This window comes from Micropterus dolomieu, linkage group LG23 (genome assembly GCF_021292245.1).
Source record: "Micropterus dolomieu isolate WLL.071019.BEF.003 ecotype Adirondacks linkage group LG23, ASM2129224v1, whole genome shotgun sequence".
In the NCBI taxonomy this organism is placed as follows: Eukaryota; Metazoa; Chordata; class Actinopteri; order Centrarchiformes; family Centrarchidae; genus Micropterus; species Micropterus dolomieu.
The window spans coordinates 33,781,437-33,808,492 of NC_060172.1; the positions used below are offsets into that span (position 1 = coordinate 33,781,437).

The following is a 27,056-nucleotide window of genomic DNA, read 5'->3' on the forward strand; positions in this document are numbered from 1 at the left end:
TGGTAAATTGACTTTAAACAGTGCTTTTCTGGTGCGGTCTTTACAGCACGTATCACACTCACCTATGCATTCATATCTGACGGTAGGACAAATACAGCACTTCCTGTCCAAAGAGCTCTTGATATTAGTAAGCTCACCCACACACACATTCACAGATGGCACAGCCATCAAGAACCATTTTAGGTTCCGAATCTTGCTCAAGGACATTTTGAATAGATTGAGGGAGCCGGGAATTGAACCAGCAATACTCCGAATTCAGTGTAGCTGAGAATTAATTTTTCTTTGTTCACAATAGCTCTCTTTATTCACAAAAAGGGCAACTGCAGTCTATAGGGAAACAATCAGGAAAGTGATCATGAGATCACCAGCTCAGTTTTGTTAACTGGTTCGAAAAGTCTGTGGGCAGAGTGCAAATGAATGCAAGTGAGGTCTTCGGCGCACAGGCTGTGTGGGCGTCACAAAGCACAATTGCTATTTTGGGTTCACGTAGGTACAGCAGAAATGCAAACTGGCTGGGTGAAAGTGAATGTGGATCAGAGGGTGTGGTGATTAATAAATACAATTTCAGTCAGGCTTTAGTGCACCAGTAGGCAGACAGTTACAGCATATGCCACGCAACCTCAACGCCCCTGGTTCAATTCCACCTGTAGATCTTTGTTGCTTGTCATATTTCTCTATTTCGCTTTTGTCCATTAATTTCATAACTTTTGTTATTTCCTAAATGTGCATAGGTTAGACAAAGTTGATACACAGATTCTTATTATGGTTTGTGGTGAGTTTAAGGCCAGGAAACAGAAAATCAAACATAACTGATGCTGAAACCACCAAAACAGTTTTTTCTTGGCTAATAAGAGACAAAATACTGCTTGATACTAGATAATGGCACAAGGTGTCATATGGTGGCTGGGAGGTGTTTTTCAGTCACTAGTCAGACTGCTTCTGTTTTCAGGACCACACATGTAATGACATGATTATTCCTGTTTTTATTTTATCTATAATATTCTAATTTCCTCGTCATTTGTTTTAGTAAAACCTCACTGGGTCATTTACACATGGCCCAGAATGCAGCTGCACTGCTTTAGACCAGGTCTAATGTCTCATACTGTTGCTCCCCATCAAATTGAGAATCCCATTCTTATGATCACTTTTAGACAAAAACTTCAGATCTGTGTGAAGTGATAAGGAGACTGTGACCTTCCTCAAATCAATACATGAAACAAACATAAATTCCATATTTCCATCTTGTTTTCTACATTATTTTTCACTGTTTGAGGTTTGACTGGCATTCATTTAATCACTTAATCTTGCTGCACCCTCTTTGCCTGCAATGGAAAATCAGTGCCACCAGTTGTTAATCTCGACAAATCAACTCTTAATAATCACACAATGGTAGTGGATGGAAATTTTCTTCATGAAATTCGGTTAAAATCTGTACCTTTACTGTAATGACTCCACTTTGGAACTCCCTCCTGTTGATCTGTGGACACCTTTATGAAGAAGCTAATTATATAGATTATTTTAACATTGTGTCTGCATTGTATCTCTAATTTATGTGAAGCATGTTGTGATTTGATCTAGATTGATGCTATATAAAATAAAACTTTACGTACTTACTTATTTGACTGACTGTGGAAACATCTCCAATTTAAGAACAATCCTAACTCACAAAGGTTTGCATATGGGTATGAAAAAAACAGGTCAGTCCAGAGAGTTTTTATTTTTCCCTTTATTCAAAGAAACAATAACAAAACATTCATGAAAATTAGAGGGACTTTTTTAGGATAAACTGATGCATGTTCATTGTTTCCTTGCTCAAAATATAGGGATTGACTAAACACTCCAGTTTAAGGACATGTCATGGTTTTAGATTAGAGTTCTGTTATTTCCTGTTTTATTTTGAAAGTTTTCTTCCTCTTGTGTCTTGTTTTTACTATATTTCCTGTCTGTGTGCTTCTTGTTGATTGCCTAATGTGTTTCACCTGTGCCCAGTCATCCTGCCCTTGTCTCTGGTCATTCTTTTGTTTTTTGTCAAGTTTTCCTGCCTGTCTCTCTATGCCGATTTGGATTTTTAACCTGGATTGTGGACTTTGTATTTTTGCCTACCCTATGTGGATATGTTGCCTTATTTTGGACTGCTACCCTGTTTTTGGAATCTTGCCTGCCAGCCCTGCCATTGGTGTAAGTTGTTCACTTTGTGTTTAAACAGTCTGTTCTGCTTGGAAATCTGCATGTGGGTCCTTTTTTGCCTGTTGCACTGCCCTGCAAAATTCCCTCCTGTTGATGTCCTGATAACTATTTAGTAAACAGTAATAGATTGTGTAAACTCACAAACAGCGAGGATCAGTCTATTTTCCAATGATCTGTGCTGCGCGTCGCATACAAAAGTTCAAGACAATTCAACTTTGGCAGCGGGTGGGCGTGTGCGTGAGGCGAGCACCACCGCAACACTTCACCTCACTCTAACAGGGTCACTTAACATAGAACTGTTTATGCTGCTCCATGGTAAATGATACCTGCTGATACCTGTTTAGAAAAAAACCCAAGAAAACTGGACTCTGATGGTAACTTGTTTTAACAAGCTAGATAAAAGGTAATGCCCTGGCAGTGGCAAACAGCTTTGGTTTTATATTTGATTTGATTAAATTAATGTTTAAGTTGAGATTTACAAGAAATATTTTATTGCTACTGTGTAAAGGGAATACTGCTGGTAAAAAGCACCTTATTTGTTTAAAGTGTTTGCAAACCACATTATTGCACTTTTGTGTATATAGCAGTACATTTAAATTAAAAGTGCACAATACACTACTTTAGAATTCATTATTCAATTTTGCACATAACAATGTGAATAATCTTGATTAATCGCAGAAAATCATGTGATTATTCGCAATTAAAAATTTTAATTGTTGCACAGCACTACTTTAAACATAAATTACATTTAACTGCGTCGGTTCTGCCTGGAAGTCTGCGTTTAGGTCTTTTGCCTGTTGGTACACTTGACAACACCTGACAGGGTCTCTAAATTACTGCTTACTACTACTCTGTGGGTAACTCTACTGAGATCCTATGTCTTGTAAATAATCTATGAAGTAATCTGAGTCAGACACCGCTGTTTGACATCAGATAAGTTATTGTGATCGGGCATAATTCCAGCGACTAACTGCTCATGCTGGAGAGCCATCAAGACCCTCTGATCAAATATTCTAAAAGAGAGGGAGGACAGCCTGTTCTATATTAAGAGCTCTCCTTAAAACAAGTGCTCATCTCCTTCACAAAACTTGACATCACTGTGCTTATGAAGCTGGTTTCACTGATCATGTCATTTGGGCTGTAGGTAAATATAAAAAATAATATTTTTGCACAGAACACTGACAGCAAAATGTGCTTATGGCTTTAAATGACTATGATACAGTGATATAGGTAGTGTCTGAGTTTGACAAGACAATTAAACCATACCGCATACATTGCAAAAAATCCAAATGACAGTTACTGTTGTGGTGAATTTTTAATAAATTACTAAGTGAAAATAACAAATCTGTAAGGGCAATTTGCAATAACACCACAGAGAACAGTGCCATTTACGTTATCCTAATGAATTCTCAACTTCCCAGGTATATGTATAAATAACCATCCAAAGAATTTTGCAAAGATATTGTCGTTTCGGATAAAATTCCAGCTGAATGATTAATCTAAAATCATGTCCCAACACAAACTGAGACAGATCATTGAGACTAATGGCAATTCATAGACAGATGTTCAGATTGAATATATGAAGCTGCACGCTAAATGCCATCATCCATAGAGACAGACTTACATTCATAATCAGCAGAGCATCTCCAGGCTTCACTATGTGTTGGTGAGGCAATTGTGAAGAAGATTATGGTTTCACAATGTAGGAAATATGTCAATAGTAAGCAATTTAAATAATCCACACTGAAGTTATGCCCTCTCCTAAACAGCCTGCATATGGCCTCAGACTCCTAAACAAATTCTCCCCAACATCCTGTCTTCACTTTCTTCTAAGCTTTGACTAGCCTGCCACCCAAGTTTCAAGCAACATTATGCTGGTATTGATGAACAGGCAACATAACCAAACATAAGTCTCTATAGACATAATGTTAGCTAATAGCAGGTGCTTTTCGACAGAAGAGGACGTTGACAGAGGATGCTAAGAAGAGAAAAACAGAGTGACCCAGCAAGAGGCTCCTGGATGTTGGCAAAATACTGGTGGTATTCTGCTAATTTTCAGGTTCAAAATCCTATTTAGGGGTTGTACCAGAACAGGTTTACATGGTTTCATTTTCAAAAACACCATATTTTTGTCATACTGCACATTGCTGCAGCTCCTCTTTCCACCCTGTATTGAACACTTTGTTTTAGCTATGGAGTGATACATCTTGTCTCTAAATGATCTTTGTTGGGAGTTGCACATGCACAGTTCAGGACTACTAGCCAATCAGAAGCAGAGAAGGGCGGGTCAGTGAGAAGCCGGTAAACAGCTTCAATTCAGCTGTAGGCTACGTGTTGCCGACCAGCTTGACAACATCCATAAAGTTTTAACCGAGCTCTGTCTCTACATCACAGTAACAATGTTTTGTCCATTGACTGCCTGGAGAGTAGCTAGTGTTTGGAAGGGAGAGGAGGTGTGTGCTGTTTTTTGTGGGAGATGGGAACTCCCTTTGGGCTGGACTTTGGGCTTTTACACTTTGCAAACCTAGTACATGCACAAAAAAGGTATATAACTCAATAAAGGAGAGGGAAACAGCCAAGCAGAATACCTCTTTAACATAATATAAGCCCCTGCTGGTCTCCTAATGGTGAGCTTGTGGTTAAAGATATCTTAGTTTTGAACTGTGGTGATCCCTGTGACCACACCAATCAAAGTGCTCTTTGGCAAGACACTCAAAGCCTGCAGGCATGTGCATCTGCTACCTCTTGCGCTGTGACCTGATCTGCTTGCTACATTGCATATGTATGTGCATGACTTAAGGAAAACTTGTTAATGGATTGTAGCACCCATAGCAGTGGCTACTATACAAGGTACCAACTTCTCATCAGAAACATAAACATACATTCACAAACACTCTCACACAGATGGCATAGCCATCTGAAGCATTTTGGGGTTCAGTATCTTGCCCAAGGATGCTTGGACATGATGATGACCAAAACCTTCTGATTAGTGGACGATCCACTCTACCTCCTCTACCAGCAGCCCCTGTAACTGCTTAGAAATTGCAGGAATTTGATATTCAAGTAAAAGCCCTAGATGTCATTATGACTTGGCTCTTGAGAAGTGTCTTTAGTGGTAGTCTTCTGCTGAAGATACAGCGACTCTTGATCGTCATCTAATTGAAAATGACAGACCCTTGTCTCATCCAAGCAATCCTTGGTTTGCTGATCCACCACAATCAAAACCAGCAGCATGTGGTCTGAAAACATAAACATATGTTTTGCATGTTTTACTGTGTCTAAGCATAATGGGAATCAACGGTTTTGGAATGCTTGGCAGGAGAACTACATAGCACCAAAATGGTCTGATGTTGGGTAAAAGGCTTATCATTACAGAGCTACTTACTGTTAGTACTTATTGTTTCATTGCCCATGGCCCCTGGTGTCCGCACATCTGTTGACCAACTGTTTAAAGAAAATTCTGTTGACTATGTGGATGTTGATACGTATCACAATGGATTACTTATGCTCCTGTCAGCAGTTTTGAGAGGTGTTTTGTTTGTAAGAACGATACTCAGCAGTGTTGGGCAGTAACACGTTACTGTAATATTACTTTCCCAGTAACTAGAAGCGTAACGGATTACTTTTCCAAAACAGTAATATTATCACAGTTACTAATCCAAGTAACACTGTGTTACTGAACGCACCATTCTTGACGTGAATGCGTTCTTGAAGAGAGGCGTTCTTTCCTCAGCTGTAAGTATTGCCGTCATTGTGTCACAGTCTAAGATACAAAGAACATTGTAGTCCGTTGTAAACTTTGTGCGACCAGCAAAAACCTTTCAACTGTGAACAATTCTACATTTAATTTATTGAAACCCCTGCTAAAGCAGCACAGCAATGTGACACATAGAAAGAAACTCCGGCTGGTACTGCCAGAAATGTTTGGACTTATCGGGAGAGATGGCGTAAAGCAACATTTTATGTTTTGTAAAAATACTGAAAACTGCTCTTGATGAATACATGTGCAGAAAAACAGAAGTTCAAAGTCAGGATTTACGGTGGTGTTAAGAAACGTTATGTTTTGTAAAAACCAAACTCCTTGCTGCTGTTATGAATATGATATTAGTTGGGAGAGACTGCTTTGTTTGGAGGAAGGGGGGTGGGGGGGGGGGAGTGAAAGTAATATAGAAACTGTAACTAGTTACTTGTGTCACCCAGTAATAAGTAAAGTAATATTATTACTTATTTAAAGGGTAATAAGAAACTAGTAACTTGCCTAACACTGATACTCAGGAACAAAAGGGCTGAACTTTTTTTAGATAGCCTTTGAACTAACAGGTAGTTTCTTCTCCGTCTCAATTAAAGGTGTTGTGTGAAGATCTGATCTGCTGTCTATATTCATGGTTGCCAATAAAAACAATGATCACAGGACTTTTCACAATGCTTACAGCTCACATAAGGGTGTAGTTGGCAATCAGGGGGATTTTAACAGAGTTCAATCTTATAAAACAAAATGACACTATCCTCTGAAGTAAACTTGTTAAAACAAAAAATTGTGAACATTGCTACCCCTTACTACTTCAGTAAGTTCAATAAAAAAAAGTTAACTTGCTTAAAGAACAGTTTCTTTTTCAATCAGTTCATTAATTATAAATAAAAGAAAGCTTAAGTCAATTAATAGCAATGTAGTTTTAAAATACAGGTGGTGTTGGTTAAATTGTTGTCATTATTGTGTTTGGCATCATGTGGCAGAGAAAATTGAAAGCTTAAGAAATCCAAACTTGTTTCTCCCTCATGAAGATAGGGTTGGCTTCTTATGAGCAGCACTTTATTCTACATGGATCACCTGCATCCGATTTGTAGCATTAACCGCACCTCACTCTGCCCAGCCTCTCCATGAGGACATTATGGCAACTCTGCACATCATTTTTGCCAAAACATCTTAACATCTGCTATTCCCCATTAACCTCGCCTAACATAGTGGATGAGGAACACACTCCCCTCCCTTTCCTTGAGCAAGGCATTTAGCCCCTAATTGCTCCAGTGGAGCAATGAATAAGGAAATGAGATTCAAGAAAGAGAGCACACATCTGTTTTCACTCTGAGTTGTTCACTTATGCCTTATGCGCTGGTGCGCAGGAATAACACAACCATCAATTAGACAGGGTAGACCAGCACTATATATATATATATATATATGATGAAACGATTAACGGTAAACCAATGGTAAAATTCCCGAAGGTTATTATTACCGTACACATTTTAATTTCCATGATAACCAGGTACGGTTAACCGCGCTATTATAATCTCACAGCAAACACTGTCCAGCGTCTCCCAGAAGCAGGTACGCATGCGCAGAATGCAACGTGGGTTTGTTTGGGTTGATGACAACACGGCGGAAGACAACGCTGCAGAGATTTTTCAGTCACTCTGAAGTCCGGTCGTATTTTAGTTTTTATGATAGTGCTGAGGGAAACCTGATTGAAGAAAATGACCTTATAGTGAACGCAGAGTTAACTTTTAGCTTTGGTTTGTCTCTCTGACTTGCTAACAGTGAGTAAACCGAAGCTCTCAGTGTTAACTGCTCTTGTAAAAACTTTCTGCTGCTGTGTGCGTCGTGTGTCTGCAGAGTCTATTCGTCCACTGCACATGAGAACACGTTACGCTACAGACTCCTCTGTATTTATGTCAGTTGTTGGGCTCATTGCAGTAACTATCACTGTATTCTATAGACTTATTTGTTTTCATGTAATTGTCCACGGGGTCATTGTATTACATATATAATATAAAATCTTGATAATGCACACTTAGGTGATTTTCATATGTTTACAAAAGGTATTTGCTGTTTTATTTTTTATGCAAACAAAATGGCAATTGTATTTGTAGTTTTCAAAATAAAACTTGTTGAAATGGTTTGAGTGTGTGTATCAGTACATTTTAATCTTTTTCGGCACATTTTTACAATACCGTGATAATACTGATAACGGTGATAATTGTGGTCACTATAATCATGATATGAAATTTTCATACCGTTTCATCCCTAGTGTGTGATATAATCATGATATGAAATTTTCATACCGTTTCATCCCTAGTGTGTATATATATATATATATATATATATGTGTGTGTGTGTGGCATGTTCGTGAAAGTCAATAGGTACTGAGTTCTTTTCCAATGTTACATTGCTGTTACATGATTCACTTGCTGAACTTGCTGGTAGCAGATTAAAATGAAATAGCAGTTTTATAGAAAGTCACTAAGACACTTACTCAAAAATCTTATCAATGCCAGTATTTAATTGTATAGTAGTAGTAGCTGCAACAGTAGTATTTGTATATTTACCTTGGACGAGAATGTGCACTGAGGTGGTTCTTGGTCGACTGCTTGTCTGGACTGCGCACACATACTGCCCCTCATCTGTCATGTCCACACGTTCAATCTTGATGGTAAACTCCTCTTGATTAAGGGTCACCAGACTCACTCTGGGATCCACAGACCATTTGTCTTCTCCGGCATACAGTATACTTGACCGGTTTAGCCATGCTGTGTGTGTGACAACGTCCCCCTGTGCACACCTGTGAAGCGATAAAAAATGAGTTGCATGGGATAAGTATTTTACTGAAGTACTCATATAATCACCAAACATGTAACCTTTATCTCCAGAATTCGTGCTTGACATAATGTGCACAATCAAGCCAAGTAAACAATTCAAATGCCATATTTCTCAAACACAACAATTACTCATCTCCCTTACAGTACATAAGGATTTTTATTCATTGCTGAATTCTGAATTTTTTTTCTGTCTGGCTAGGGTGGACAATCATCACGCTGATTAGCAAACCTTTAACCAGAGAGGAGGGAGGAATCAGTGAAACCAGCTGATGTAATGTTACAGACTGCAGACTCTGGGTTGTCCGCTGCACAAAGCATTCACCCCTGCAGGAAAGGCTCCCTGATACTCTGAAGGCTCAGACTGTACAGTAAGATAGTGAATAGGGCACGGGCCAGCTGAATGTGTAAAGGGTTATTCTGAGTTAGCATTCTCTGCATAAAACAGCTATAATAAACCAGATATGTTTGTTAAAACTGAAATGCATTTCCCATAATCCTTTTTTAAAAAAAATCTATTTCCAACACCCGAGGACACTATCAGACACCACCAAATCATCTTTATTACAATACTGTGAATTTTGCAAAGTAATACAGGACGTTATACAATATTAGCAGCATAATTGTAGTTACTCAGTTCCCCTATAAAAAGAATAATATTCTGATCTACTACATCAAATGGAAATATTAATAGCATTTGAGCTATTAGCAATTATGTTAAAGGCTTGCATGGAATATTGACAATTTCTCAATAAACATTGTAACTAGACTGCTTTTGTCAATCTGCCCACACACTAGGCTCGTGACATTCAAAAGTAATTGAGACAATGAGCCTGAAACTGCACTGCTGAGCTCGGTTGCAATCACAACAGATTGGTTTCACTATTCACAAAATGCTGCTTTGATGCAGGAGCTGGGTCACTGATCTTTGACTGGTCCCACAGAGCAACACATCTGCTGTATTTTCATGACAAATCTTTGGATGCTGCTAAGAAGGTATGGACAGGGCTACAGGAAAAAGGGTCTTATTTACGAGACAGTGTGCCAATGTAAGAAGAAATCCATACTTTGTACAAATGTTGTGCTTTTGGCTGCTGTTTATCATCCAGGTTTATTTAACTTTCAGTAGCCTAATTTTGCGACGTACAGAATAACAGGGCATTTAAACATTAACAGTTTAGGATGGTGGCAATGTAACAGGAGCTCAACACTTAACAGCTGAAAGACTCAGCTCCATTTACGCTGTCAGAGCTTCTGTTACAGCATTAGTCACTTCCACTTCAGTGGCGGCAGTAGGGTCAATGGCATCCTTGGGGCATTTGTGGTGTTAGGGTGGGGAAATAAGACTGGTATGTGTGTGCGCGTGTGTGTGTGTGTATGTCAATATACAGGAGCAATGGCTTTCAAAAATAATGGATCACAGTGTATGTGAGATGGTGAAGGATCAATTTACTATGACGAAGTGGATTCAAAGTAGGTTTTTCATTTCTAATGGCTACAGTAAATTAATTTCTCTGTGCTGCAAATGTATTTTGCACTGTAAAACATTCTCCTTTATAAATAACACCAAACGCAGCAGGGTTTGAACTGTAAAATGAACATAATACATCTAGTATGCCTGAGAAAAGAATGTGAGAATTTGAAAAGTAACTTAACAGCCCCTGAAAAGGGGCTCTGCTGACATCCAGAGGTATAACTTCTATCCTTGCTGCAGGATTTTTATAGACTTAACAATTAGACTAACTATTAACAATGTAGGCACAAAAATGCAACATATATAAAGATACAGACACAAACAACATTTCATTTCCCAGGGGTACAACACGCTGCAGGTATAGGTAGACTTTAGGAGCAAATGACATCACTGCTGGGTGTGGTTAAAGGTTCAACAGAGCACACTTCTGACCCCACCGGTAAACCAGAGGGCAGCAAAAACATTGCTTTTCAGTTGGTGTTAAGTTACTCTTTAAGGTTTCCTGCAGACATACAAGGACATATGATTGCATGTGCATGGCTGCTCACTCAAGTGTAAAACCTGATAGCTGAAACTTTTCTTGGAGGAGGTCCAACAAACAACGTCTTTGGAGAGTGGCATACTATCAACCTCAATGTCCTTGTTAGGGCATTACCTTAAGTCACTGCTAAAACAGAGACAGGATACATTCTTGCACAAGAACTCACTTTTTTTATTTCAAGCTAAAAATATAGATATACATTACAGTAAATCTGTGAGACAGTAACAAGTCCCACAGAAAATTCAAACATATTCAACATGCACTTCGTTAGGCCTATTTTAGGGGGTGCTGAAGCTACCCTAACATGGTCCTAAGCCCCCTTAAATAATAATAAGAAAAATAATTATTTGATTTAGATTTTCATTTACTTATTTATTTTTTACAGTACCGACATGTACTCAACAAAGAGAAGCAAGAATATTGATAAATACAATAGAATAATACAAATATATAATTAGTATTTATTACTGGTATATCCTTAAATTTATTTACCAGATGGATATTGGAAGATATTTTAGGAGAGAGAGAGAGAGAAGCAGGAGATTAGCACGGCAGCTGATTCTGAGGGAGCATTCTGAGGAGTGTGTAGTCAGTAGTGGTCTACATGTCTAAGGAAATGTGGGGTGTTTTGTTTTCTTCTAACAGACATTAGCTGGCAGGTCTAGGCACCAAGGCAGAGCCTAAACCAAATAATTTCATGATATTTATTATATTTGCTATATTCTGACTAACTTTACTTCCTGCATTCATTGGCTGTAATGAATTAAATAAATATGCAGATGTTTCTATACATGAGCATACACACACATTAAAATATAATAAAATGAAAGCAATCCTACATACATGCATCCATACCTATAGTAATAGTTATTCTAAAATATTTTATTCCTTCCCCCATCAGGTTATTAAATTCAGACAGTAGTCACTTTAAACAGGGTCCTTATCAACAACTTACATGATAAAGTATTTATTGTATGCTTGTATGAAAGCCAAACTAAAGAAAAACTCAAACTCTGACTGAACCAATCTACAGTGCAGTAACAGTAATTAGTGTAATTAAATAGCATTTTTGGACCTGCAACTACAGAGAGGAATTAGATATGGTATTACTTTATCAAACATTTACATGATGACAGATAGCATTAGTCATAGCCTACAGAAGAACTCAGCAGGAGCACAGTCTGGCTTCTGTAAATTCCCCCCATGCAGCTTTGATGTGTCTAAAAGCTAACATTACAGTAACTTTTCTTAAACAGAGGAGAAATGGAAGAAGAAAATATGTCTGTCTGCTTTTTACCTGTTAACATCTTGGCTTCTTTACTGGTTGTTGACATAAGTGTAGTTCTAATACATTTGGATAAAAGCGTCAGCTAAATGAATGAATGTAAATGTGTAGAAACATGCCACTCAAGTGCATACATTAAAAGTAAATTGTACTGCATTTGTATAATTGAAAAGCTCTACATCACTGAGAAGGATGGATGTCGCTGTGAACATAATATATTCAGCTTCATTAACCTTCACATATTTTAGATAACTCAACACTCATAACACTGGTCTCACAGCAACAGCTTTCAGAGAGAAACTATACTGTGTGATGATGGGCTATGTCAGGTTTGTATACCTACACTGAGAGAGGAAAAGATGTAAATAGTTTTTGAGACACATATGACAACTTGTGAAAATAAGTGTCAGTTTGTGCCTTTCTAGGTCAGGCATATGGACTTCTAACTTACCATTACATCACTTGTGCTTGTGCATTGTGATACGCATATTATATATGATATTCCATATCATATGATAGATTATTATATTTTCTTACTTTTCCCAGTGTGTTCTCTACTTCCCTCATGCTTGTCTTGAATATTCTTGTTATTATGTTAGCAAAGATGTGCTGAGCTTTCCCATGGCAACAGTCTAAAATACTAAAGGTGTGCTACCACCAATTTTATTCTTTGTAATAACACACAGCATTTTTGAAAATAAATTTTAAAAAGACCAGAGTGTGAGGTGGTAAAGCTACCACCAACTGCTGAGATGGGGGGACTTCTGACACAGGCTATAGTGCAACAGAAACTAGGATGAAATTGGTGTGCAACATTTAACAAATTTTTTTTTAAAAAAACATCATATTACTTTTAAAGAACTCAGTAATTCTCTTGTTTACTTATCAGTCTTAAAGGTTGAGGCTATGGTCATTGCCTCCCACGGAAACACAGCCTTCAGTGGTTTTCGTTTAATTTGAGAGGGTCAGTGACACAGTTGAGGGTATCCTGGCAGCGTGTTTACACTGCCATCCAATTTCCAATTCATGAGAAACTCTGTGCAGTCATATTGTGTGAGTGGGAGTGCTGCCTCTTTGAGTGCGATGAAAGAGTACAAAACAAGCCATAAGATATGAGATTGCAGTTGCTGGTCTTTTGATAGTCATTAAATGTGAAGGAAAGGGAGCATAAAAGCGGCTCGGGTTCCTCTCTTGTTGAGTTTTGCAGTACGTACTACATTTGCAAAGTTTCTCAGTCTAGCCTACATGTACAGTAATTATCATTCACATCTCTGCGTTCATGTCAATACTTTTTCTGCAGCACAATACTTAAATTGCCTTGTGTTCCATCCCACAACACCAGATATTTTATATTACATGTTGAAATATTCAGCGGCTAATTGGAATGATCCTCTCGAATATATATTTTTAGAACTTTATTGAAAAGAAAATCTGGTTTGACTTAGGTTGTTATTGTTAGAAAAAAAAACGATATGCCTCACGAGCTAAATCCCCCCTAGAGAGCAGAAAGAAGAAAACCGAAGGGATAAATATTTTGCATGCCATATATTCTCCCTTATCACTTCCGCACAGATGGCAAACAAAATTTAATCCCAAAAAATTGTCAATCCTCTCAAAAGCAAGAAAGCAGGTAGGGAAGGGGAGATGTGAGATTAGGAGGTGAAACTGTAACTGTAAGCAATGACGTGTCCGGACATTTTTACTGGGGTGACCCAAGTGGGGCTCTGACATGCCGGAATAGAATAGAATCTCCACTTCTCTCACAGTATCTACTTAAATTAGTAACATTACACTATCTAAGATTTTTATTACTGTGTAAAAGTTTAAATATACCTACCAATCACAACACAACAGAGTGGCTGCATACAAATGTAATATGAAGCTTACATTATTCTTTAAGTTCTCAAAAATATATTGTGCCCTCAAATATAGACTACATACAAAACAAAGCAATCCACATTCAAATATACATTCACAGTATAAAGTACCTACAAAATTAAAATAAAGAAACCTGTGTGGACAAACTATTGTATTGACAAAATTGCAAGATGTAAGTGCAGGCTGCTCCGTGCTAGGTTATTAGTAGCTTTGCTTCCAGGAATACAACCCTCTCTTTCAACATTCAATCCCTGAAGAGACATTACCTTCTAATGACTCAGACACACTTGAACAGCTGAAGGTGTTCATCACAGTGTGCTTTTTTAATCCAACAACAACAGGAAAAAGGCCATGTTTCCCATGTTCCCCATTTGATGCACGTCTTAATGGGATGTTGGCTTGGTTTATACAAGACTTGGTTGATAAATCCAAAGAATGTGATGAGGCGTGATGGAAATTTGAAGGAGTTTATAATATAAATGTTCATTGCTTTGTGCCTGTATTTAGGGTCTAAATAATCAGATTACTAATGAACGCCAATGCCATATGGGCTCACAAATAGTATTTATTTGTTTTTATAGTTTTACTAATCCCAGTCTCTATAGGTATAGCTTCCTTTGGTGTGATAACAATGAACACAGAAAGAGATTTCACCTCCATCTTGGTTGATGACAGTTAACCATAACATGGTGATTTATTGATTTATGAACACATTTCTATCTTTTGGCCTGTACCAAGATCTCAAGTGCTCATTATTACTGCTTAGTCACATGCCTCTTTCTTGACCAAAAAAATGTCAATCCTCCTTGTCAATAATCCTTCTAGATTATTTTGACAATCTACTTGACTACCACTAATACTAACAATCACTGGCGGTGAAACTCCATCCTTTAACATCCATTTACTGCATGTACAGACAGAAGAAGTCAATGTACGGTAGCTGGGATTTGTGATCCAAGGAGCTAATGTGATAAAGTTGCTGCTCTGGAGAGTTGACATGCGTCAGGATGCAGCTGGTATGTGGGATTTTAGTCAAAATCATTGGCCATTAGTGACAATGACAATTAAAATAATAAGAACAATAGTTCAGTTAAAGAGCAACATTTCAATTAGCAGCAACCGACAATAAAAGGGCATGCCTCAGTTTGCACTACAGTCGGTCATCTAAATGCGCAGTCAACCAGGCACCTCCATCAAATGGACATCCCACCATTAACTAGAATTAATTATGAATTAGACTATATTTTTTCTACGGTATACACCACCAAAGTGTGTTTACTGCCATGTTGCCCTGTTAGCAACACAGGTAAAATACAAAAACAAAAACCACCACAACAAAAATCAGAATAACTTTCCTTCTCCTTAAATTTGATTGCAACTACATGGACAAAATTATGAATATCAAGCAAAATATGCTAGAGATAGCATGTGACCTAATAATAACTGATCATCTGAGCATCTCACCATAACATTCTGTCATTCTGCACTTATGAACATCAGATTTGATAAAATCGGACATAATCAACACACATTAAAATATTTGTGTGGTGTTGATTAGTGTCAATTCCTCAATCAGCACTTGGCCAGGTGCTTTCTATATTGAAAACTAAAAATACAAGTTTTTCAGAAAAGCAGTGCTCAGTCCCAGTCATTGTGGCTGAGAGTCCTGCAGGTTGCATTCTTGCCATGCAATTAGAAAGTGTTTTATAGCCAGGCTGTCTCATCAGTGAAATTAAGACCCTTGTACTTATGAGTCATGAGCAACAGGACTGAGATCCACTGATGGACAACACAACAAGGTTACTGCTTGCAACTCAAGACAGAACGTTGCTTCTCTGTGTCACAAAAATCTCAGATGCCTCATAGTCTGTTTCCTTTTGAACGACCTGTCAAGGAACATCAAAAAGGGTGTCAGGCTTTTGGATACAAACTCCAAAAGTGATATGACATTGGAAAATGAAATGTGATAGGGGCAATATATGTTTCGGTTTGTCTGTTTTTTAAATTAAGCTTATCCACATTATACTGTAAAGATACAGGATTAAACATAAGAAAATATCGTCTCTAAATGATTGCGGCGGGAGCCGGAAACCATTCAACTCTATTTTATGCAAGAGTAACCTCAGACACAATGTTTCTGGCAGTGCAATCAGAATAAATAAGGATCTGCATATGATCTGTTAAAAGTTTTGCCAGATTTCCACATTATGTCAGGGTAATTTTCTGGCAGCCATTTATTTAAAAAAGAAAAGAAGACAGTAATTGATGGTGTTACTCAACTGCAATTAGTCTACTCTGAATATTTCATAAATGTGATAGGTGTGACTTTAAACTGAATGTTAAAACTGAAGTCATTGAGAAAATAGAAGTTGTTCTTACTAGCATGCATAGACAGGGTCCTGTGCTGAACACTAATTCATTCAATTACTTATCACTAATGTGCATCTAAGGTAAGCAATATGAATTTAAGAACACATAAATAATTTTAAAAAGTGATTCCTGCAGCCTAAAAAGCATTGAATCAAGCTACATTGTCAATACTACAGAAATTAGAATGTTATTTAAGAATTATACTGATTAATAACAGCAATATTGGCTAATATACACTGGTGACAGTATTCCCACTCCTTTATCTTTTTTTTAATGCAGTGTCTTTCTTCTGATCTAAAACTGAAGCATAATTACATCTATGTCCATAACCAAAAATGACATATCTCTCAAGTAAATGACTAAATGTTCATGACGCAACATGTCCTGTGTAGTCTCCAGTGAAGGAATCTAATCACTGCACAATAACTGACATCGAATCATGAAAAGCAACAACCCAACATTTTGGAAGTATGATGACATAAAAAGGCCACAAGATGGCAAACATCACTGATGTGTCCCCAGCTGAAAATGTTCTAAAGCATTTTATTTTCTTTAATTGTCTAGTTCATAGGCAGTAAGAGTCAGTAAAGCTGTTCTGACTCAAATTCACTCATTTTACAATATACTAAATACAAATATTACCACAAAGAAGGCATATTGATATGTATATCAGAAATGGTTTGCTCATTGTGGTCACACACACAGAAATAACCAGCTTTAGCTTTGTAGCTGTAAGGGTGTGTCCCTGTGCTATTAGTAACTTTTCATATTGCCCATGTCTGTGTTGAACAAAGCAGCTAAACAAGTGCTGTCACAACCTGATAGAAAAAGAGCCACTTGAGCTGCTGCCTAATGTCTCACCATAATCACAATGATATATTAAGCCTCACCAGTTATTCTGATGGGGCCATTAATTAACCAACTCATGCATTCATTAGGAAACATTTCTGTGTCAACATACTTGTTTCCACATAACATGTGGGTGGAATAAATCTGCTTTCTGCATCTCAAAGCACAAGCTCTCAAAGCTCTTGGTAGGTGGGTATGCAGTGGTTTCATTGTGTTCGCTTCATATTTGCAAGGGAATAACTTTGGTTTGGGAACTATAGGGACACTGTCTGTTGTCCCATTAAAAAAAAAAAACAAACAAACTGTGATTTGAATCGCATTTGCAATCCTAAACTATGGTAATACATAATTAGAGAAACAATAGTTAATAGGCCAATGCAGATATAACCTACTTGCAACTCAGTGCTGCTTCTCCATATCTCACCCTTCGTGTCTTCCGTAGGCACCTCCACCTCATCTGATCTTTGCTGTGTAAGCAGAGTCGAGTTAAGCCTGTGGTGTGTGAGTGTAACATTAATGTAAACTAGCTTCTCTCTTCTAGTCTCCTCGTCCCTCTCGCTTTCTGCAGGTGTTTCTGGCTCTGGAGCTGCGGGGTCGGGATCTGTGGTTGCAGACTGCTGCCCCAATGTTTCTGCTCGACACCAGCTGCTACAATTATTATTATTCGTCATATTGTTATAATCATTACTATTGCTATCATTGTTAATACTCTTATTCATTTTTATTGATAGCTTTACCACTACAACTATTACTTTTGTTTTACATCTCTATGTGGAACTCGAATGTAAATGCTCCGTCCTTGTATAGCGTCTTTCTAGTCTTTTCGACCACTCAAAGCGCTTTTACACTACATCTGCATTCACTCACATTTATACACTGATGTTCACTGAGCCTAAGTGCTCAAACAGAAACAAACATTCACACACTGGTGGAACAGCCACCACGGGCATTTCGGGGTTACTGTGTTCTCTCCCTTTCCTTCTCGCACCATGGTTCTGCACAAAGGTTTTACCTACTAAAAGGGAGTTTTTCCTTGCCACTGTCGGCAAGTGCTTGCTCATGGCGGGAACTGTTGGGTCTCTGTTAATAATATTACAAAGAGTCAATCTAGACCTGCTCTATATGATATGAGCAATGAGGTGTACCTATACTATATGCATCATGTGGCTACTTTTTAGGTAAATATTTGGTAAATTCATTGTATTGGAATAAAAACTACACTCATAGCTCCTAAAGCATAAGCACAATTTTTTATTTTTATTTTTTTTAAATACTTCCAAACCTTTTTATGGATTTGATTGGGCACTCACTGCACTTGGTTAAGGTTAGGTAAAGATCATTATTATATAAATAAACGAAGCATCACTTTCAGTAATACGATAACATCCTATATTGTGCAGTATAAAGCATCAGAGCTAAAGTGAATTGAATCATGGCACCTTGTGAAGGTCATGCAATGTGAGATACATTAAAAAGATTGCTTAAATTGTCCCTGGCTTATCGCCAGTCTCTTTAGCTGAGCGTTGGCTCAAGGAATGGATGAGGATGTGTTTCTTAGACTGAGGGCATCTGGAACTGCCTTCCAAATGGCAGAACTGCTAAGTCATGGTTGAGATGGAGGGAATGACAAATGAAATTAAATGGCAATCTTTTGAGTTTCTCAGCTAGGGGAGTTTATTTAAATAACGTAAGAAAACAACAGGTGCAGAAAAGTAGTCAAACTGCAATAGAATGAATCAATGTCAAAACATATAGTAGCCTAGGGCTGGACAATAAAACTAACAATAATTATCGCAATACCATTTTTAATAAATAACAATATCACAAATGTTCAATAAATATTCAATAAATGTTTGATTTTATTCACTAGAATCATTCACGAATAAGGACTTAATCTTTTTATTAAGATGTTTATATTTTTTTGAGAAAAAAACCGAAAACTTTACTTAATTTTACTCCTACATATGTAACAAAGATTTTATCATAATTGTTTTTAATGTTCTACCTCAGATTTGTGAAGCGATCCACTGACCTCGAGTGTTGACCACAAAAAAGTTTAAACCACAATTAACCATCGGGTTTCATTTCTTTACTTACACTCAGGAGCAAAAATCAGCCTTTAAACTCGAAAGAAATAAAGATTTGATACTTATCGAAAGATATGAAACATTTTATCGTGATAACATATCGTCCAGCCCTATCATAGCTATGGCCGAAAAGATAGAGGCATATTTCGCCTATCCTTCTCACAATATAATATTACCATAATGTAAAATTGTACCACACATTTTAAAACCATCTGCAAGATATACCCCTTTTACTGAAATGCATTTTTTCCTACTAATCACTGACATTTTTGTTCTCAAAAACCATAAGAGAACCTTGACAATTAGCATAAGCAGAGATAGCCACCGTGGCTGAATAGATGAAAAGTGTCCCTTTTTATAAAAACTGAGACTTCCCAAAAAGAAGGAAAGGTGTTACGACTACCGAGGGCAGCCCTCTATTTATTTTACCGTTGCTGCTATTTTTCTCTGTATGTTAATGAGGCTGTGAGATTCATGGCTTGGGATTGGCTGGTTCTGAGGAAGTTCTGGCTGGTCCCACCTCCCACATCAGAGATCCCCGATTGGAGCGGCACAACAACCCTATTCCAACCCTGAGCTGCCTGCAAGACCGCCTTCAAGCTCCTCCGGTTCAAATAGCTGGTCTGCTGCGAGGCAGCTACCATTCCCCATGAAGTTTGCCTCTGTGCTGGTCATTGTATTCAATCCTGTATGCGTGTGTGTGTCTTTAGTGGCATACCAACAGCAATCACTTTTAATTATAGTTTGAGTTGTAAGACTGGCCACAAGCACCTTCTTGTTAGTCGTGGCCTAGATTCCTGTGTGCCTCCAGTTAGTGTTACTGAGAGTCGGTAACACTTCTGTTTCGAAAAATTTAATGATTTGTGTTTTGTTTGGTCTGCAGAATTGCGCCAGGGATCAGCTTATTACTGATACCGTTTCCTCTTTTAGTCATTTATTGTATTAGACCCACTAGGTTTAGGGGTGCTGCGCTCCCTGTGTTTCTGTTTAAAAGCGACGACTTAGAGAGGTTTTTGGTTCTTCTTTTTTTTAATTATTAATCCCATGTTTAGGAGGGATCTCTTTTGGTTATATTTCGTTCTTTAGTTTATGCAGCACCCATTTGCCCATTTCTGTTCTGACTTTTGTTTATTCACCTCTGTTTAATAAATAACATTTCCACATCTGGTTTATTTGTTTGTCTCCCCTACCCCTAGCGAGCAGGGACGTAACAAAAGGGAACACACTTTAATTCATAAATTAATCTGGGAGGTAGAGTTCATAAACATAGCATCATGACACAAATGCAAAAAGAAATAAATTATATATTACAACATAATTAGACTCTATGGGTGTCTCAAGATCCAAAGCCAAAAGCTTCCTTCTCCTCAAATCCAAAAGCAGCTTCAAACGTTGCCTTTCTGTGATATAATGGCATCTTAATGTGTCAAAAAATATTAACTTAACTGTCCCGGTCCACAGGAATAACATATGTGAACTGTGTGGTAATTTAAAAGCTGCCTCGCAAGCAGAAAGTCTACTCTTTATTTAGTCTAGGCAGACAGGATTAAGAGCCGGAACACTTGAGAGTAATAAATTGTTGCAATATATAAGCTTGGACATTTTCCAGGGAGCATTGCTCTTTCAAACAGTTAACACATCATCACTGCTTTTCAGCCTTGTAGTATAACTGCTGAGCCGTTTGTATGACTGCTGCGCTGCCTCATGTTGTCAGACAGATCAGTTACCACAGATTTGTAGTTAGTTACTTGTGTCAGATCAGCTCAGAATCATTTGACTTGACGTGGCTCAAACAGTTACACAGAATAAAAGCATACATGTAGCAAAAATATACACACAGCGTTAAAATGAATGAAAACATACTGTAAATATGCTTTATACAGCGAGATGAGAACTGTTAATGTGAGAAGATGTCCTGTGTGGGTCAAAGAGAATCATTTGGTCCCCTTACACGTCTAACTGGAATATAAAGAAGAATAATGGGCATGCAACAGCAGCATAACATAATTGTGATTGGCCCTGGTGCAAATATTTTTCTTGTGCCTGTTCATGTACACACAGGTGTACAGACACACAACTCCACACAATTGCACACCTGCTGCAGCCTTTTGCTCAGCACCGCGTACAGCAGCCGAAGTGCATTACGCAAATCTTACGGCCTGCCCTCGACTCAAACCTGTACGTCAATAACTACAGAACAAATAGCAATCAAGAAAAGCACAGCAACTCTATGCCAACACAGTATGACTGAATGGATGATGGCATCTGATCACTATTCACATGGCAATTGTCGCTGTCCCTCGTGGGCACTTGTAATTAGCTGGGCCCCGTTGCATTACACTCTTTGACATGCAAACAAAGATGAAATGCAGGTGCAGCCGTGCACTAAAAGTGCCTTGTAGCTGCCATAAAGCTTCACAGCTGTCAGGTAAAGTATTACCTTGTAGATTCTTTATTCATTGTTCAACTACTTTGAGAAATATTAAACGGGGGAAAGAAGGCGGATGAGCTATTTTGCAGGTGCACCAGGAGTTCAATTACTCAGTAAACACAGAAGCACTAGCTTGAAAACTCACGGGGACAATTTGTGTGCTTGTCTAGCATTCAAGTAATCCCCTCATTACTACTGAAAAAGCTTTCAACAGAAAGACGAGCATGGGGGGACATTGCTGAGAAGTGTGGACATTGCTGTTCATGATGATGTGACAGATCGTTATATTTATAGCAACAGCTTATCGTTCCAACTAGCCGTAGTATAATGCAAACTCTGAGATTACACAAAATATGATTGTGTTTTTTAGCTTCAGTAATCTCTGAAAGTAAGGATATCACAGCCTGCTTTTTCTACGTTCTATTTTTCATCATCTGTCTGTCAAGAATCCTCCAACTTTAAGAGAGTGCAATACAAAGTATTCCTTTAAGTAGTTTTGAAATTGCTCTCTGTAGGCGTTGCCACTGCTGATCATCGGTTTCTTTCTCCCGAGTAAGTCCTGCCCAACCCAGCATGGAAATCTGATGATCTGCATATTTTTTTTGTTTGTTTGTTTTTTTTTCCACTGGATGCCCTTCCTGAAGCAACCCTACCCCTTTATCTGAGCGTGGGACCAGCAATTAGGATTGCACTGGCTTGTTGCATCACCGGTGGCTGGGCAGCAACACACTTCAGTCCCTAGTATGGGTCAAGCTCCAAATACTCTGGATCCCACATTCCCCATAATGCAACATAATATCTTTCATCAGCCAATCTCTGGCTGGTAAACACCCACGTCTTTTCAAATGCACACCTCCAGTTTGTGACACAGGTTTTCAGTTTGAAGATTAAAGTCTCATGATGACACCACTTTTGCATCATCACGGTTATTTTTGCAAGCTTTAAAAAGCCCCCTCAATGCCATTCATGGAGCGTCAATTAACCAATGACCTTGCGCCTTTAATGACACTATGCACTCTTCTGAAAGAATACCAAAAATGCCTGCACTTCACTTCATACTGATTTTCATACATTATGGCTTCATTTGGCCATGATCCAAGCCGCAACAGTCTGGCCTGTTGAAGTGCACATTCAAATATTGTATGCATGCCAGATAACAACCTGCTTTGTGTTGTAGTGTAATGATTTGTCACCTGCACCCTCACAATGTATGTTTTAATCAGGATCCTGAGCTGGAACAAATAAAATCTCTTACACAGTGTGAGCAAATAAAGACATGCCCTTTTCATTTTAGATGATACCAAGCATGCCTGTTACCATCTTCTTGAAAGATCAGCTTGTGTGAGCTAATTTCAATTTTTAACTGTTATTTATGCAGAGTGCTCAGTCTACATGCTCTTTTGCAGTGATCCCCTATTTACAGTCACACTGGGGGAAAAAAAAAAAAAGTTGATTACTGTTAAAAAGAACAGACGAATAGGACAGAATAATAAACAATGGAGGCACAGTTACAGGGAAGTATTGGAAAATGGTCTTTCCAGAAGCAGACGTATGTGTTTACTTTTTTAAATTTCACCCATCTTTACCAAGGAATGAAAAGGGCAGGGTAAATTGTACAGAAAGTAGAGCTCAACTTGTGTAGTTTCCATGATCTTGACAGCAAGCAAAGTTATTAAGGTCTTGAACAAAAATGGAGCTGTGGTGTATTGTGGATGATTGTGCAAGGTCCAAAGGCAGGAAAAATAAAGGGGAGGGGGGTGTATGGGACATAGCTTTTAGGCATCCATTCATGCCCAGGGGCCCATTGTCTCATAATTCCTCCATGACCACACTGCAGCTCCAGTTTATCGCTCCATAGCTTGGAGAGGTCACTCATGGGTCATATGGCAGAGTCAGATTTTGCTTGTTCTTGTCCTTTGGGGAGACCCTTAAATAAGAGAAGCCAACACTTGTTTGGGGAGTATAAGATTTATCCCAGAAGGAGATCAACTGGCTCAGAGCAATTGACATGGCCAAGAAATATCCACACACAGGCACCCACTGTTTTCCTCTGCATCCCAAAATGACACATGAAAATAGGCCAGTTAGACCCCACCACCTAGCACTACCACCACCCCCTCCCACCCGCTGTTTTCACAAAGCTGAAAGAGAGCGAGGGCACAAACTGCTGGGACGTGGCCAGCAGCTCCTCTGATGATAATCGAGGCTCGGTGTCTGAGAAAGTGTATGGGCTTTGCTTAATTGAGCTGGACACAAAGCTAAGCCAGGAATAAAAGCACCCCTGTGAATAATATTAACACTCACAGCTCTACACATCAGGCCAAATTTGCTGGAGCACTCACTTCCACTTGTCTTGTATAAACGTTTTAACACAGCGTACAGTAAATGCAATAAATCAGGTCACCCCACAGACCAGATGACCGGACTCCCGCCGCAGCAAAACTAGGGGCTCATTTAAAGTATTAAGTGTGCTAATGGCTTGAACGTGACAGACATTCTTCAGTCTTGGGAGATTCAGCAAGTAGCCGGCCCATATGCAGGAATCATTCAGTTAATTTATCAGCCCACTCTGGCCAAAATACATTATACGCTGTGATGCTTATCGCTTGGATAGCTGATGAAAAGGAACAAAACTTTCAAAAATGTGAGATATGAGAGTCTGACAGTGTCATCAAGAAAAGAATCCTCCTGCTGCACAGGCTTTATAGGCTGCATAGAATTTACAATAGACAATGCCCATTAAGATTTTATAACTTCTAAAAGACCTTTCATGAATTCTTTGAGTTCATAACTCAACATCAATAGAGTAACTTTAGTCTTTTGATAAAATCACAGAAGCAGAGGACTTTGGTGTATAGCTTTGTTCACACATATACTGTATATACTGACTGAACTGAATAACATAGGAATAACATACAGAATACGAATAGCTTTTGTTTGCTTCTTTGTTGTTTTATATTTATTAGCGACAAAGATCAAAGAAATCTTTTTTAACTTTTACCTCAAATTTGTCAGTCTGAAGTCTTTTATATTGTCTAGTTATGGGAAAAAACACAATTCTATATCTGTGGGAGTTCACTCAGACTTTTCTCATGGGAGTTCAGAAGACAGCACATTTATAATTAGATGGAAATAAAATCAAATTCTCTGACACACAAATGAGAAAAATACGGTGTCCGTGGCTGTTGCAGGACTGCAATAAGCACAGCCACTCTGCCTGCCTATCTGCCCATGCGCTCATAACGCAGTCGTTACGTGGCTTTGGAGAGAGGCCTGAAGGGAGACGGTGGGATTTTTTTTTCCACTGGAAACCTTCAAAATCTAGATATCTAGATCTCTTGCTAGCTTCTCTAATGTTACCTAACCTAGCTTTAAGTGACCTGGTTACTCAGAGACACCAGTTATCGCAGGTGAACGTGTTTACATGCTTTTTGGCAACCTGGTTACTATAAATCTGACTGATGCAGTGAGTCAGTAATCAAACCCAAATCAAAGTAACCTGACCTTATTTGAATTGTATTGATCGAAGATGCTTCCTGACTTTGTGTGTCTATATGTGTGTGTGTCAGAGCAGACTGACAGCAGAGTAAGAGAAGAGGACAGACGGAATGGAGCACTTCCTCACAGGACAAACGTTTGTGAATTTTACAGCAGTCAAACTATCAGCGGTGGAAACTGACTCATTTAGACTTCTAGAGCCAAGTTTGTGCTAGTTTTTCCATTAACTTTGGATTGAAATACAAGGACACATCGGTCCATGTAATTATCTCTCCTTTTATCCAGCCATCTGCTGTTACTTTCCCTGTCTGAAGTCTCGCACATCTGCACTCGTAAAAAGCCGATTAGAAACATATCAACATACATATCAACAATCTGCGTTCTGCTGAAGAAATCTTCCAGGGGAAAATCTCCTTCACATGATGGTTAAGAAATCATCTTACTGTAGAAAGCCAACTGTAACCCTTAAGTACATGTACACAATATGAGTACCAAATATGTACTGCTGCCATTTTACACTGAAGTTTGATACTAGTTACTGAACTACAGAAAAAGCACAATAGAGCCGACACATCGCATCCTGCGCTGAACTGTTTACCACTTTGTTTTATATCCACTTCTGCTGAAATCCACGCACAAATATAATTTTTCTTTGCCACTTGGAGTAAGCTCCACAAAATGATGCATGTTTTATGCTGTTTCAAATCCAGAGCCCAAACCACGAAATAAAAACAACAAAAAAATGCAGAAACAACATATGAGCAATTAACAGCCATTGATGACATTTCTAAGACCTGGTAGCAAGTTATAAGCTACAAATACACAATGATGAGTTTCCTGTACTTTCAAACCTAATACAAGTTTTATTTTACAATATATTTGTGGTGTACCCTACCTTTTCGGCCGATGTCAGCTGGGATTGGCTCCAGCATTTACATTTACCTGACGCCTTTATCCAAAGCAACTTACAATTGCTAATTATGTCAGAGGTCACACGCCTCTAGAGCAACTAAGGGTTAAGTGTCTTGCTCAGGGACACAATGGTAGATGTGTCGCAGTGGGGAATTGAACCCGGGTCTCTTACGCCAAAGAAGGCAGGCTTATCCACTTCTCCATCACCACCCCAATATCCAGCACCCCCTGGTTGACGATGGAATATTTGTGCTTCATTGCTATCTGAATATAGCTGAAGCCATGATTCATTTATCATTTCTCTTCTATAATGGACCATTTGTTAGCCATTAGAGCTATGTACCATATCATATTGACACTAATCAAACAGGGGGTATACAGTGTGTTATGCTAGAGGATAAGTTCACACAACCAGTGTATGGTGACAGTTTTATTGCTTTGAGATATATTCTTTCCATACTAAAACCACTCACAGCAGAAGAATATTTGCTTTAGTATAATCGCTTGCAATAAAATCTTGTCTGTCTCTTTTCCTACTTGGACAAATGTAAGAAATCAGTTGCTACCAGCCACACATACATATTTAATGTCATTTGGTTTTATTCATTAAACATCTTGAAATTACTCAAAACAAACTGACCTGAAAACTGTAAATAACTGAATAAAATAGCTGTGGTCTGAATTTGAGGTAAATTTCACTTCACCAGAGGAAAACCAGTGTCAGATTAATGTTTCAGCTCCAACTCATCATTAGACAGCTGCACAGACAATGTACAAATGAAGGTGCCTTTTGCAAAAAAATACCCACCGGCCTTTCATCAATTTATTAAGTCAGAGTTCAAGGAGGGTTGCGGTGCTGAAACAAAATGAAACATAGAGCAGCTTACTTGTCATGCTGGGGCATTTTAGACCTTCAGACTTTCCTCGTGGCCTGGGTCATCCGTCAAGCGCAC

The 27,056-nt window shown here is 38.4% G+C and overlaps 1 protein-coding gene and 1 long non-coding RNA gene across 3 annotated transcripts in view; one reads left to right on the plus strand and one right to left on the minus strand.

Annotated features, from left to right (window-relative positions):
* The window catches only part of ntm (neurotrimin), a 159,950-nt gene that overhangs the window by 49,055 nt on the left and 83,839 nt on the right, over positions 1 to 27,056 (minus strand). For both annotated transcript variants that reach the window (XM_046039401.1, XM_046039400.1), the window contains exon 2: positions 8,512 to 8,744. In XM_046039401.1, coding sequence (XP_045895357.1) covers positions 8,512 to 8,744 — 233 coding nt within the window. The remainder of the gene's footprint in view (positions 1 to 8,511; positions 8,745 to 27,056) is intronic.
* Positions 1,976 to 9,261, plus strand: LOC123962905. The gene is made up of 2 exons (XR_006823089.1): positions 1,976 to 2,178; positions 8,981 to 9,261. It is a non-coding gene; the product is annotated as an uncharacterized LOC123962905 (long non-coding RNA).